The sequence below is a fragment of the Monodon monoceros genome, unplaced genomic scaffold (genome assembly GCF_005190385.1).
Source record: "Monodon monoceros isolate NGI ecotype Baffin Bay Population unplaced genomic scaffold, NGI_Narwhal_1 Super_Scaffold_20, whole genome shotgun sequence".
Classification (NCBI taxonomy): Eukaryota; Metazoa; Chordata; class Mammalia; order Artiodactyla; family Monodontidae; genus Monodon; species Monodon monoceros.
In genome coordinates this window covers 60,946,835-60,961,965 of record NW_021703777.1, presented here as the reverse complement: position 1 = coordinate 60,961,965, position 15,131 = coordinate 60,946,835, and the positions used below count along the sequence as shown (strand labels likewise).

The following is a 15,131-nucleotide window of genomic DNA, read 5'->3' as shown; positions in this document are numbered from 1 at the left end:
CACTCACAGACAGTTCTAAATAACGCTTTGGAAAATAAGCAAGCAGCATTTTAACCTACACAGCAATAATGAGGAATAACAGATCCACACATACTCCAGTGTCAGCACTAGATAGCTTTCCCAATGTCATAACATGCTCAGACAATTAAAGAACGGATATTTTCAGAACATATTGATCAACAGATGTAAAACTGGGTTGGCCAGGGACTTCCCTGGTGGTCCGGTGGTTAAGACTCTGCACTCACTCCCAGTGCAGGGGCCCCAGGTTCCATCCCTGGTCAAGGAACTAGATCCTGCACGCCGCAACTAAGAGCCCACATGCCGCAACTAAGAGCCCACATGCCACAACTAAAGATCCCACATGCCGCAACTAAGACCCGGCACAGCCAAACAAACGAATAAATAAAAAAATAATTAAAAGAAAAAAAAAGAAACTGGACTGGCCAGTGGTTTAATTCCTATTAGTTAGGGGTTATCAAAAGAAAAATGTCATCAATTCATCATTAATATTCATTTCCTGTAATGAGAGCACTAACTTCTACTGTTGCCTAGATGAAGTTACTCCTTAAGGGAAAATCCCTATGGAAAAAGGTGTAAAAGTTGAGAAAGACTCACAATGAAACTAAATCGAATTTCAGCATTGTATGGCACTAAGCAGGTAAAAACAAGGAGTGGATTAATTCATTCAGGTCCTCCACAAACTAAGTGCTGTGCTGGGTGACAGGAGGAATGGAAAGATGATGGGGTTGGACTCCTATCTGACATGGATTTAGAATCCACAAAGTGTAGACTAGAATACAAGTATAGAATCAATTATAATATGGAAGGAGTATGACTGGTCCTATGATATAAATATAAAAAGCATTCTGACTGAGTAGGTCAGAACTGAATTCATGGAAGAGGAAAAGGGTTTTCAAAGTTAAAGGCAGTGGGTGGGGTTGGTAAGGAAATTCCAAGCGAGGGGGTCAGCCTGCTCGAAGAGGTGAGATGTCGCTGTATATTGGCGTCAGGGTTTACAGCCCACAAAGAGTTTTTATATCTATTACTTCATTTTGACTTCCCCAACAATCAGCTAAGCGAGTCATTTTACAGATAAAGATATTGAGGTTCACTAACGTTGAGTGTCTTGTGCAAAGTCCCCAAGCCTGGGAGTGGTGTGTCCAGGACATGAATCTACGTTTTCTGAGTCCAAACCCAGAGCTTTCCCTAGGCTCCTGCGGTGCCTCTCTACACAACCCAGTATTGCTGAAGTGTCCCTTTCTTGCTTTGTTTTGTTGGAGGGTGAGGGGTTTGGAGAGAAGGAAAAGAAATCTTGAGAACTGGAGGCCAGACTAGATTGCAGCGGTTTTCAGTGTCAAGGCAAGGAGATTAGGTATGTCTACAAGTTACCATGAAGAAAAGAAAAACAAGATAATGAAAACATTAATGTCTTTTGGAGAAAAGATTACACAATCGTGAGAATCCTAAACAGAGGTCACGGCTCACCATTCACACTCCGGCCTGAAATGTTTCAGGGGTATTTTCTGAGCGGCTCTGGGTAAGCAGTTTGGACTTGTTACCCCAAACAGGTCAGAATTATCCTGCTCATGCTGAATGCTCCGCAGATGTTAACTCGACCGCAACCACGTAGAGTCCTACCACATCTTAGAATAAAACAGTCTGAGAACGCCAGGCCTTTTCGTTAGATTTGAATGGTTTCAATGAATGTTTAATGAGAAAATCAGTATTTGAAAATATGCTTCATGTTTTGTTTTGCAAATCATTAAGATGCCATCTTCTTAGAAAGTACCTTATATAGGCAGGAATCCTATGAAAACTTTATTTTTTTATTTTTATAAATTTATTTATTTTTGGCTGTGTTGGGTCTTTGTTGCTGCACGCGGGCTCTCTCTAGTTGCGGCGAGTGGGGGCTACTGTTCGTTGTGGTGTGCGGGCTTCTCATTGTGGTGGCTTCTCTTGTTGCAGAGCATGGGCTCTAGGCATGCGGGCTTCAGTAGTTGTGGTGTGTGGGCTCAGTAGTTGTGGCTTGCAGGCTGTAGAGTGCAGGCTCAGCAGTTGTGGTGCACGGGCTTATTTGTTCCACGGTGCACGGGATCTTCCCGGACCAGGGCTTGAACCTGTGTCCCCTGCATTGGCAGGCGGATTCTTAACCACTGCGCCACCACGGAAGCACTTTTTTTTTTTTTTTAATAGAAAACTTTAAAAGTCAATGTTAACAGTTAGTAAACATTCCTGGGCAGAGCCAAGCAATCCTTCTATTAGTGAAAATGTCTCCTCTTTGGGCTTAGATATGTTTCAGATTTACATCTTCATCTTGAGAAAAAATTTAACTGCCAGTAAGGGGAGAAGGGTTCGAAATGACCACATTTATTTAAACTATAAAATCCAGAGTAAATAAGATCTGGCCCTGAGTATGTTCCCGGCCTCCTTTCTTGCCTCGTCCGTCCTGAACTCTGAGCTCCAGCCATAATGAACTTCAGTGTTCCTCAAATGTGTCCTGCTCTCCCTGGCCCCTAGCCCTTGGGCATGTCATTCCTTTTCCTGGAACATTCTCTCCATTTCCCATTCCTCCCCATCTTTGCCTGGTTAACCCCTAGATATCCTTTAGATCTCAGTTATCTTTTTGTTTGACAAACCTCCCTTGACGTCTTTCCTCATCCCCCTTCCCCCTATTTAGAATGGGGGCCTCCTCAAGAATATACAATGGGGAGGACAGTCTCTTCAGCAAGTGGTGTTGGGTAAGTTGGACAGCCACATGTAAATCAATGAAGTTATAAGAAACCCTCACACCATACACAAAAATAAACTCAAAATGGCTTAAAGACTTAAACATAAGACATGATACCATAAAACTCCTAAAAGAGAACATAGGCAAGACATTCTCTGATCTAAATCGTACCAATGTTTTCTTAGGTCAGTATCCCAGGGCAATGGAAATAAAAGCAAAAGTAAACAAATGGGACCTAATCAAACTTATAAGCTTTTGCACAGCAAAGGAAACCATAAACCAAACAAAAAGACAACCTATGAACTGGGAGAAGATATTTGCAAATGATGCAACCAACAACGGCTTAATTTCCAAAATATATGAACAGCTCATACAACTCAATAACAAAAAAACAAATAACCCGGGCTCCCCCGGTGACGCAGTGGTTGAGAATCTGCCTGCCAATGCAGGGGAAATGGGTTCGAGCCCTGGTCTGGGAAGATCCCACATGCCGCAGAGCAACTAGGCCCGTGAGCCACAACTACTGAGCCTGCACGTCTGGAGCTCGTGCTCCACAACGAGAGAGACTGCGACAGTGAAACGCCTGCGCACCGCGATGAAGAGTGGACCCCGCTCGCCGCAACTAGAGAAAGCCCATGCACAGAAACGAAGACCCAACACAGCCATAAATAAATAAATAAATAAAATAAAATAAAAAAATAACCCAATTGAAAAATGGGCAGAAGACCTAAACAGACATTTCTCCAAAGAAGACATACAAATGGCCAAAAGGCACATGAAAAGATGTTCAACGTTGCTAATTATTAGAGAAATGCAAATCAAAACTACAATAAGGTACCTCCTCACACTGGTCAGAAGGGCCATCATTAAAAAAAGTCTATAAATAACAAATGCTGGAGAGGGTGTGGAGAAAAGGGAACCCTCCCTACCTGCTGGTGGGAATGTAAATTGGTGCAGCCACTATGGAGAACAGTATGGAGGTTCTGCAAAAGACTAAAAATAGAGTTGCCATATGATCCAGCAATCCTACTGCTGGGCATATATCTGGAGAAAACTATAATTCGAAAAGATAGATGCATCCCAATGTTCACTGCAGCACTATTTACAACAGCCAAGGCATGGAAAACAATCTAAATGTCCATCAACATATGAATAAAGAAGATGTGGTGTATAAATATATACATATACACACACACACACACACACAATGGAATATTACTCAGCCATAAAAGAGAATGAAATAATGCCATTTGCAGCTACATGAATGGACCCAGAGATTATCATGCTAAGCAAAGTCAGTCAGAAAGAGAAAGACAAATACCATATGATACCACCTATATGTGGAATCTAAAATATGACACAAATGAACCTATCTATGAAACAGACTCACAGACATAGAGAACAGACTTGTGGTTGCCAAGGTTGGGGAAGGGGAGGGATGGACCGGGAGTTTGGGGTTAGTTGATGCAAACTATTACATATAGAATGGATAAACAACAAGGTCCTACTCTATAGCACAGGGAACAATATTCAATATCCTGAGATAAACCATAATGGAAAAGAATATAGAAAAGAATACATGTATATATATATATATAAAACTGAGTCATTTTGTTGTACAGCAGAAATTAACCAACATTGTAAATCAACTATATTTCAATAAACAGAACGAGAGCCTCCTTCCTCGTTCTTGTATGGCTCTATTTACCCTCATCACAGCAATTTCTCAGGCCTTTAACTGTGTCTTTGCACCCCATTCGACTGTGGGCTCAGTGCTGGTAAGGACAGGCCAACTTCTCTCCAGTTCTATTCTGTATCCCAGTGCCTGGCACTGAGTAAATGATCAACAAACCTGAGTAGCTGAGTGTACTGATGCTGTTACCAAGATATACACCAGGTTTTGTGCTTTCATGTAAAGGTTTAAGTAGCAAGACTTTAGGAACCATTCCAAGAGACTGGCTTCCTTTGTTGTTATTAAAAAGATTTTGGGGGGCTAGCTAGTTATAACTACTTTTATTCCAGAGTTTGTACAAGGGCATGTTTTACCATTTGGGCAGAAATTTTGATTACTGTGGCTTTTTTTTTTTTTTTCCGCGGTACGCGGGCCTCTCACTGTTGTGGCCTCTCCCGTTGCGGAGCACAGGCTCCGGACGCGCAGGCTCAGCGGCCATGGCTCACGGGCCCAGCCTTTCCGCGGCATGTGGGATCTTCCCGGACCGGGGCACGAGCCCGTGTCCCCTGCATCGGCAGGCGGACTCTCAACCACTGCGCCACCAGGGAAGCCCCTACTGTGGCTTTTTAAAAATTGGTCCTCAGCTGTTCATAGGTACAAACAGGCCAATGTTTAGGGATGCTCTGTTTATGTTCCTGACCCAGCTACTCAACTAGAGCAATAAAGTGGCCAGAGTTGCTGATGCTGTATTCTTATGCTTACATTAACATAGAGCATATGTTAAAAATCTATACAAAAGGGCTTCCCTGGTGGCGCAGTGGTTGGGAGTCCGCCTGCCGATGCAGGGAACGTGGGTTCGTGCCCCGGTCCGGGAGGATCCCGCATGCCGCGGAGCGGCTGGGCCCGTGAGCCATGGCCACTGGACCTGCGCGTCCGGAGCCTGTGCTCCGCAGCGGGAGAGGCCACAACAGCGAGAGGCCCGCGTACTGCAAAAAAAAAAAAAAAAAATCTATACAAAAGTAGCAATTTCATTAAAAAATTTAGATAAAACCCAGGAGACAAAAGATAAAGGCTGACTCTATAGCAAAATGCTGCCTTATTAGCCAGTTTATAAGATTTAAAAATTGGGGGTCACTGGTCAGACTTTTAGTGGGAGAAACCAGAGTGAAGTTTGGGGCAACTATTTAAAAGTGCAAAAGGGCAAGTCTATGTTGACAAGCAATAATGTTATATTAGAAAAGATGGATTTAAAAGAAACAATCAGCAAAGCATAAACCCCAGTTCCCTAAAACATGTTAAAAACATTTATGTGAGGCTTTAAGTGAAAAAGGTCCACTTTAAAGTCTGTTTCCAAACGTGAAAGAAGAATTGCTGATTCCATGTGCAGAGGAAAAGCACCGGCTGACAGACAGGCCCTTTCCGGTGGGATGGTTGACAGGAGACAATACTGAGATTCTCCTCTTGTGGTAAATAAATCCTACCCTATTAATACTTCCATGTTCTTAAATTATCACATATCCAGTGACCTTTAGATGTAGAAGTACCCTAAGATCCATCTTGTCCAAATTCTCATTTTATAGATGAGGTTTGGGAGGGGCGCTGGTTCATTTGCCTACACTCATTCCAGGATGCTGGCAGAAGCGGAACTAGAACGGTATGAATTCATTTCCTTGTACTTTATTAATAATCAGAAAAAACATTATCTGTTCTCAATCAGCCGGCTGCCATTTAAACAGTGTAAAGCTGAGAGATCAGAAAGGCGCGGAGCAAAAGCATTAAGCATGAACAGCTGCATTTCCCAGGCAGAAGGGTGGCACACAGTTTAGTTGTGGGAGTATTTCCAATTTGCATGAATGGAACATGGACAAGTAAGATAAAGCTGGCTCCAGAAAAGTAATTCCCCCAATTTCCACGAGCCTGGGATTTGGGAAACTGAAGTCTGCTCTGGAATTCGGGGACATGACAAACGATACTGGGAAGAACTCCCTAGGTGACCTCAACCTATGCACACACAGAGGCTTGTCAAGGTCCCAGGTGCTGGGCTCGCCCACGGGTTGTGGGTGAGACAGAAAAACAAAGGAAAAAAAAAATGCTCCCCAAACACGCTCATAAGCAAAAACTATCTTCCTGTGTTCTCTGCCAAGAGAACTGGAGCCACAAAGGATGAGTTCAAGAATCTGATTCATCCATCAAGACAGATCAACTCAGTCTAAGGAGGCTAGAAGGGCAATTGAGGTAAACAGAAGTTCAGTTTCAGAAAGAGGCTTTGGAGAAAACACAGAGGCCATCCCTGGAATCAAACTCCATAGTGAAAACAGAAAAGGGCTCACTCTTAAGGCATGGAGTTCTGAACGTGCCAACAGGCGGACATGTTCAAAGGGGCAGCTCCAGAGGCAAACAGCACCAAGATGTTAGCCCTCCTCCCATGTGGAGTCTGGGTTCTGAGCCAGCTCCTTGCTGAGCTGAAGAAGCATCTCTAGTGAAGAAGGCCTGATAGCACTGTTCAAGTTCAGCAACAGCTAAGGAAAGTCATATCAGCGAAAAGTACTTCCCCTCCAGGAGTGCCAAGCTCCTCGGCTGGCCTGGAGCATCGACCCTTGCTCATGGTCAAAGCCGCTACTCTTACCCGTATCATTTCTCTGGTTTGGCTGGCCAGTTGTTTCCCCAGTTCCCTCCCCCACTGCTAGCCCCCATGCCAGCCACAGATTGGAGTTTGTGTCTACATTCTCTTTCTCTTTGTCTCCAGGTATCACTAGAGTATCTGGTCCAGATCCTGTTCATCCCTTCTGCTTCATGGGTCTCCCATCCCCTTATCAAATCCTCCCTTTTTAGGTGGAGCCGAATTCTGCTGCCCTTGAATGTGGGCTAGACTTAATGACTCCATTCTAATGAAAAGAATGTGGTGGAAGTGACAATATGTGAATTCTGAGACTAGGTCGTTAAAGGCATTGCAGCTTCCTTCTTGATTTTTCTCAGATCACTTGGTCTGGGAGAAGCCAGTTGCCATGTTGTTAGGATGCTCAAGCAGTGCAATGGAGAGGTCCACGTGATGAGGAACTAAGTCCTCAGGACAATAGGCATGTGAGTGAGCCAACCTGGAAACAGATTCTCCAACCTCAAACTTTCAGATGACTAGCCCCCACTGACATCTTGACTGCAACCTCATGAGAGACCCCCAAGCCAAAGACTATTTAGATAAGCCAGTCCCAAATTTCTGACCCACGGAAACTGTATGAGATAATAGATATTCATTGTTGTTTTATTTAAGCTGCAAATTTTGGACTAATTTATTGTGTAGCAGTAAATAACTAATACAACATCTTTGAGCTTTCTCTACCGTCAACTAGAGTTGTCCCTTAATTAATCATAATCTCTTTTCGGAGAAGGAGGGTTTTTTGTTTTTGTCATACAGTTCTTTCCTCAAGGGTTACGACAAAACCTCCCACATTTGTACAGTCCTCATGGATGGACATTTATTGATTTGGGGTCATTATGGCTAAGTCTCAAGGAGATCACTGCAATAATGATAATATGCATTTTCAAGGACTGTTCTTTGTACATGCTCTCCTAGAATCTTTTATGTTACTTCATCGTTATATAAAAAATAATTGGACCTTGTATCCCCCCAGGATCCCCCAAACATAAGCCTTAACTGTGAGCATTTGTAACCTTAAACAGCCCATAGAAACTATAAAAGACTTTTTTTTTCCTTAAGGGTCTTATGTTGACACTTTAGGAAACAGTGAGATTAATCTGCCATATACTACAACATGGATGAACCTTGAGGACACTAACCTAAGTGAAATAAGCCAGTCATAGAAAAACAAATGTTGCATGATTTCACTCACACGAAGGATCTAAAGTTGTCAAACTCATAAAAGCAGAAAGTAGAATGGTGGTTGCCAGGGGCTAGAGGTGGGGGAGATGCAGATTTGCTGTTCAATGTTTCTGCAAGATGAGAAAGTTCTAGAAATTTGCTGTATACCAATGTGCCTATATTTAATAATACTGTATGTACACTTAATTTGATAACAGGGTAGATTTCACGTTATGCATTTTCTACCTCAATTTTAAAAAAAGGAAATAGTGAGTGAGATTAAAATGACCTTATTCCAAGATTCACAGCAGTGATTCCTTTTTTGCAACGCCTTTTCCAATACACCACTGAGTGTCATGTCATCCCCAAGCCCCCTCAAAACTAAAAAATTTTTTACTTGTTTTTACATTAAAAAACAAAAAATGTTGCTCTCTTCTTCCTGGAGAATTGATAGGGTGAAAAGGGAGGTAGGATCTCATACAAACCAAACGTAAGGATAGGTTGTTACAATTCCCAGAAGTCTGGGAATCATTGATCTGGAGATATGTTGAGGTTTCAGAAGAAGTATGCTTGAAAAAACATCTGACATGTGCCTAGAGCCTGTGCTCTGCAGCAAGAGAAGCCACCGCAATGAGAAGCCTGTGCACCTCAACGAAGAGTAGCCCCAGCTCACCACAACTAGAGAAAGCCTGCGCGCAGCAATGAAGACCCAATGCAGCCAAAAATAAATAATTAAAAAAAAAACTTTCAGGCAAAGAATCAGAAAAATGTTAGCCATAAAAAAGTACAAATAAGTAATAAAAAAAAATCTGAGCATTTGAAAAAGCTAAGCTCCAATCAAAGGACTGCTGTCGCCAGTTTACTATCTAATTCTCCATAGAGACAAGACCTATAGACATCATGCCCAAGAGATCAAGGCAAAACAGAAGCCAGTGAAGACTCAGATAAGAAATGAGCTAATGCCCAGATAAGAGGAGCCTAGTAATGCATCAGCAATGGCAGAGAAAAATAAGGAGACTGAAATACTTTCTATCCGTTAATGCATGATTGGGGTCAAAAGTGAAGAACAGGGCTTCCCTGGTGGCGCAGTGGTTGAGAATCCGCCCGCCAATGCAGGGGACGTGGGTTCGAGCCCTGGTCTGGGAAGATCTCACAGGCCACGCAGCAACTAAGCCCGTGTGCCACAACTACTGAGCCTGCGTGCCACAATTACTGAGCCCACACGCCACAACTACTGAAGCCCGCGCACCTAGAGCCCGTGCTCCGCAACAAGAGAAGCCACCGCAATGAGAAGCCCGCGCTCCGGGGAGGAGCCGGAGGAGCGAGCGGACCCGCGAGGCAGAGAGGCAGGCAGGCCAGAGCTTATTTAATGAAAAGTGCCACAGACTGAAAAACCAAACATGAGGGTAGCAGGTGCTGCAAAGTTGGTGGTAGCCGTGGCAGTATTTTTACTGACATTCTATGTTATTTCTCAAGCATTTGAAATAAAAATGGATGCGAGTTTAGGAAATCTATTTGCAAGGTCAGCAATGGACGCAGTTGCACGTTCCACAAAACCTCCCAGGTATAAATGTGGGATCTCAAAAGCTTGCCCTGAGAAGCATTTTGCTTTTAAAATGGCAAGTGGAGCAGCCAGTGTGGTAGGACCCAGAATCTGCCTGGAGGACAATGTTTTAATGAGTGGTGTTAAGAATAATGTTGGAAGAGGAATCAATGTTGCCTAGGTAAATGGAAAAACAGGAGATCTAACAGACACGAGATATTTTGACATGTGGGGAGGAAATGTGGCCTCATTTATTGAGTTTCTGAAGGCCATACAAGATGGAACAACAGTCTTAATGGGAACATATGATGATGGAGCAACCAAACTCAATGATGAGGCCCGGCAGCTCATTGCTGAACTGGGGAGTACATCTACTACTCATCTTGGTTTTAGAGACAACTGGGTCTTCTGTGGTGGAAAAGGCATTAAGACAAAAAGCCCTTTTGAACAGCACATAAAGAGCAATAAGGACACAAACAAATATGAAGGATGGCCCGAAGTTGTAGAAATGGAAGGATGCATCCCCCGGAAGCAAGACTGATGTGGAGAAAATTGAAGAGAGCTCACTTTCACTTGCTAATGGGAAAGCCCTAACGGAAAAGCTACATGTAAATATTTTAAGAGCATGCAGCCATCTCGGTGTGTGCATGACCATTATCTCTTTTGGTATCAGGATTATTTATTGCTAAGGTAAATAGACATCTTTGTAAATAGTCATAATGAGCAAATCACTGAACCATTTCTAAGCACATCTCCCTAATGGTACAATGTTCAGACTGCGATGATAATGGCATCTTTTAATTCTAAAACCATTACCCAATGGATAACTGAACAGATTTGAAAACTATGTCGATATAGGGCTTCCCTGGTGGCGCAGTGGTTGAGAGTCCGCCTGCCGATGTAGGGGACACGGGTTCGTGCCCCGGTCCGGGAAGATCCCACATGCCGCGGAGCGGCTGGGCCCGTGAGCCATGGCCGCTGAGCCTGCGCGACCGGAGCCTGTGCTCCGCAACGGGTGAGGCCACAACAATGAGAGGCCCGCGTACCGCAAAAACAAACAAAAAACAAACAAAAAAAACTATATCGATATATATACTAGTCACTGCGAAAATCTATCATGGGATAATATGGATTTTAGGGAGGAGGCTTTTCTTTTATAAATATATATATAAATATATATAACCTTTTGATGATAGTATCTTTTAAATTAAAAAGATATTGGGCCAGTTGTGTGTGTAATGTTACTTTACAGTCTGACACCCCTGTTCTATTTCTTTTTTCTTAGTCTTTCTCTTCCCTTCCCAAGAAACCTAGAAATAAAATATGAAGACTTATATCCAATATGTGGAAAGCACAACAGAATTCTTTGTTTAATGTACACAGTAAAAAGTAAATGTATAAATGTAGGTGGCATCAGGGCTGTAGCTTGCTGGATTCTGTGTTAACAGTGTGCATAAGTTGATTTTGTATAAGCTATTTAGAGTAAGACAGGAGGGGGCAACTTCACAGAGCTGAGGAACCAGGCCAGGTCCCTTCCCCAGCCTTGGTAGGTCATTCAGGACAGCATGTCAGTATAGTTCGAGAAATACTGGCCTAAGTTTTCCTTATTTAAGTGTCGTCAGCATTGACCAAATCGTTTGGAAAGAGGCATGCTTTAATGTCACAATAATAATTTTGGATTGTAAACCAAGAAATTCTGTATTTACTTTCATCTAACTTCATAATAGTAATTTTTGCCTGAAAAGATGACGACATATTTTAAAAAGTCCTAATTACTGATTGGGACTGGTAACATTTAAAAATAATTTGACACACAATGACTTTATACCCAACTCTACATAAAAATATAAGAGATCTAACTTCAGATGTTCACAAAATGACTCAAGTTTTTAAAATATTTTTAGGGCATTAAATACCTGTTGTGTGTGAAGTGTCCAACTGGAACATAAAAAATGTTAACGATCAAACTGCTATTCACAGTAAAAGGCAGCACTTCAATTTTGGATTTAATTTTAGATGACTTATATAAGAAAAATTAAAAGCGGTATTTTTTATTTTGTTATAAACCGAGGCGAAAGTTATTCAGCTATTTCTTAAATATCAGGGCGTCTGGGGGTACCGTTTCTTCCCTCAAACTGAATATAATTCATGTATGCACCTTACACATCTAAACAATTTTTGTAAACTTTTCAGATTTTTGGTGCTGATACACTAACTCACATTCAGCATGTGTGTTTTGACATTTAAAATACTTCCCTCAATTCTGTAAATTAAAAGAATGGCTATTTTACAGGTCCAGGGATTGTGAAATAAGTGTTGCTTTTTTCTTTTTAAATAATGAGAATAACTACTCTTGGTTTTACATTGTGAATTTTTTGGTATTATCTGGCAAAGTAATACGCCTAGAGAACTTCACACAGATTTGTCAAGCGCGTACTGTACTGCTTAACGTGCAAAATTAAAGTCATTCCTATGGGTAAACACACTAATATCCTCAGGCTATATCTTAACATGGATAGAATTTAAGTATCTAGATGGCAGGACATCCCTTTCAAGATAAGGACTATCACGTGATAGCTTTGTAAAGCTGTATAAAATGCCAAAAGAAGGGATAAAGATTGGTCATGTAACTGTTTTCATGCAGTATGCTATTGTTTCAATTCTGCCTTGTATAGATTACGTCAACATAACTTTGGGAAGCAATAATTTTACTATATTTTATTTTCAGATAGCTTTTAAAAATCAGCATTGTAAATGCAGCAATGCTCCTTTAATGTTCAGAATTTTCATTAAAATCAGAAATTTGGCATTGACACTTTGGTTTTTTTTTAATGGTGTTTAAGGACTTATGGATGTGTAATTTTTTACTTGTAATCATAGAGGCTGTCCCAGACTGTTAAAATTCAGCAAAGACAGCAGGAAAACAAGTGATATGTAGGAAGTTAAAGAAAAATTGAGGCAGAATTTTTATATTCCTGACTTTAATTTGATTAAAGTTTATCACTGTTCTTTCAAAACAAGAAGCCCGCACACCGCAACTAAGAGTAGCCCCCACTCACCACAACTAGAGAAAGCCCGTGTGCAGCAACGAAGACCCAACGCAGCCAAAAGTAAATAAATTATAAATTAATTTTTTTTAAAAAGTGAAGAACATGCAGATGGCAAGTTTCTGTTATATCATTTTCCACAAAAAAGGAAAGAAAATATCGAAAGAGAGGAAATGGCACATGAAGGGTTAAATTTTCAGGATGCATATACATAATTATCATCACCATGTAGTAAACCAGGAATGGGGTTAGTGGAAGGCAGGGAGGGAAATGAAAGGAAACTTCGGGTGTTATATGGATAAGGAGAAAGGGACAAATTATGTTTAAATTTAGAACATCCACTAATGCTCTCCAAGTTGTCTGACAGCTGGAATGTGCTTTCGCTTCAATCATTCCTCAAATTGCTTTTTTTCTTTTGTTTTTAACATTAAAAGCTAATTCTGTGAAGCTTTTCAATTTGCCATTCTGGTGTGCAGAATCCATCTGAAGGACATGAGAGAAAAGCCAAAGCTCTAAGGAAGCCTTTCTAGCCAAGACTAGAGAAATGTTCTGAGCCTCTTGCCCAGACATACAGTAGGGTCCAGGGCAGGGGGCTTCCTCCAGGCCACCACTCTCAGGCTTTCCTCCAGGAGTGACAGAGACTGTTATATCCTCTCCTTGTATGGTTTCAGGACAGAATATTACCATGCGACACACTGACTTGCCCAGGAGGGAAACTCAAATTGGTGTAGAAGCCTGAAGGCCCCTCTGAGTCTCTTGGACCATCTGTGGGGCTGGACGGAGCAGAAGAGAAGAACAAAGATGGCAAATGAGCGGAAGCTGGGCAGGAAGCAGAGGCGGGGCCACGGGGGAACTTCCAGTTACTGGGATCTCTCTCTCTTTCTCTCTGGGTTGTTTATGGTCCCTCACCACAAAACACAGATGGGAGGTCCGCCACCAGGAGTTCTCTTTAGATTTCCTGCAGGAATCTTAGGTGAGTCTTTCTTTCTTCTAGAAGTCCTTCCACAGTAAGATGTTTTCTCTTCAAAATGCCGATCATACTCACTGTACAATGTTGTCTTATTAAGAAATAAATTTTATAAAGAGGAGGCTGGTTTAAATAAAAATGAAAATCACGTAGATACTCATTTCATGTTTGTTTTTTAACATCTTTATTGGAGGTTAATTGCTTTACAATGTTGTGTTAGTTTCTGCTTTATAACAGACTGAATCAGCTATACATATACGTATGCCCCCACATCTCTTCCCTCTTGCATCTCCCTCCCACCCTCCCTAACCCACCCCTCTAGGTGGTCACAAAGCACTGAGCTGATCTCCCTGTGCTATGTGGCTGCTTCCCACTAGCTATCTATTTTACATTTGGTAGTGTATATATGTCCATGCCACTCTCTCACTTCGTCCCAGCTCACCCTTCCCCCTCCCCGTGTCTTCAAGTCCATTCTCTACGTCTGCGTCTTTATTCCTGTCCTGCCCCTCATTTCATGTTTGACAGAGCTTTTTCTATCTTTGTTTCCCCTATCCTGTCTCCCACTCCCAAATCTGACTATATTCACACAGATTCTGTTTATCTATGCATTTCCATTATGGCTAACAAATTAAAAAAGCGCATTTCCTGCTGAAAATCACATTTAACAAATCCCTTTGGGGGACAGAAAGAAGTGCACACCATTGAACAACATTAGTTTGTAGGAGGCAGAAGTCAGGCCCCAATCACTCCTTTGCGTTAAGCTCTAGTTAAAATGAGGTGGGCGCCACGGGCCACATTTATAATGATGGAAGTTTCTCAATCTCTGACTGTGGGCCTGAACCTCTATGAGACCATAATCGGCCTCAAAAACATGCAAAATGAACCCACCAAAAGTTTAAATAAGAATGCTTCTCTTCTGAATGCCTCAGACCCCTTGAGCCGGCTCACGGATTTGGGGGAGGAGTAATGAGCAACGAACACAGCGGGGGGGGCCTCAGTGCATTTTTCTATTTGGTTAAGATTGATTCCTCCTGAAAAACAAATGTGATCGATCTTGAAGATCAATGCTGAACAGTACAACACAATGTATTAAAGAATGTATTGAAACAAAACCGCTAATTAAAAAGGCCAATTTTTCTGCAGACGGGCTCTCCCTGCACGTGTTCGTTTTTCACTACATGCTATGTCTTCTGCTCTAAACACACCAGGCTCACCTAGTTAAGGAAGCTCCTCGGTCCTTGTGCACGTGGCAGTGGTGAAACCTAGCTGGAGGAAGTGTGTGAATGAGTACAAGCTGCAGCAGGAGTATATTTTGGCCAAAACTGATGCTGATCAATGCACAACTCTAGGTCCTACT

At 42.0% G+C, this 15,131-nt stretch overlaps 2 protein-coding genes across 2 annotated transcripts in view; one reads left to right on the top strand and one right to left on the bottom strand.

Annotated features, from left to right (window-relative positions):
- IGFBP7 (insulin like growth factor binding protein 7) overlaps window positions 1–15,131 on the bottom strand; it is a 75,360-nt gene that overhangs the window by 24,070 nt on the left and 36,159 nt on the right. The gene's annotated exons all lie outside the window — the stretch shown is intronic.
- LOC114902723 (protein FAM3C-like) lies at window positions 9,445–10,400 on the top strand. The gene is given in 1 exon segment (XM_029235218.1): window positions 9,445–10,400. A coding segment is annotated over 1 exon segment (684 nt). The 5' UTR covers window positions 9,445–9,617; the 3' UTR covers window positions 10,302–10,400.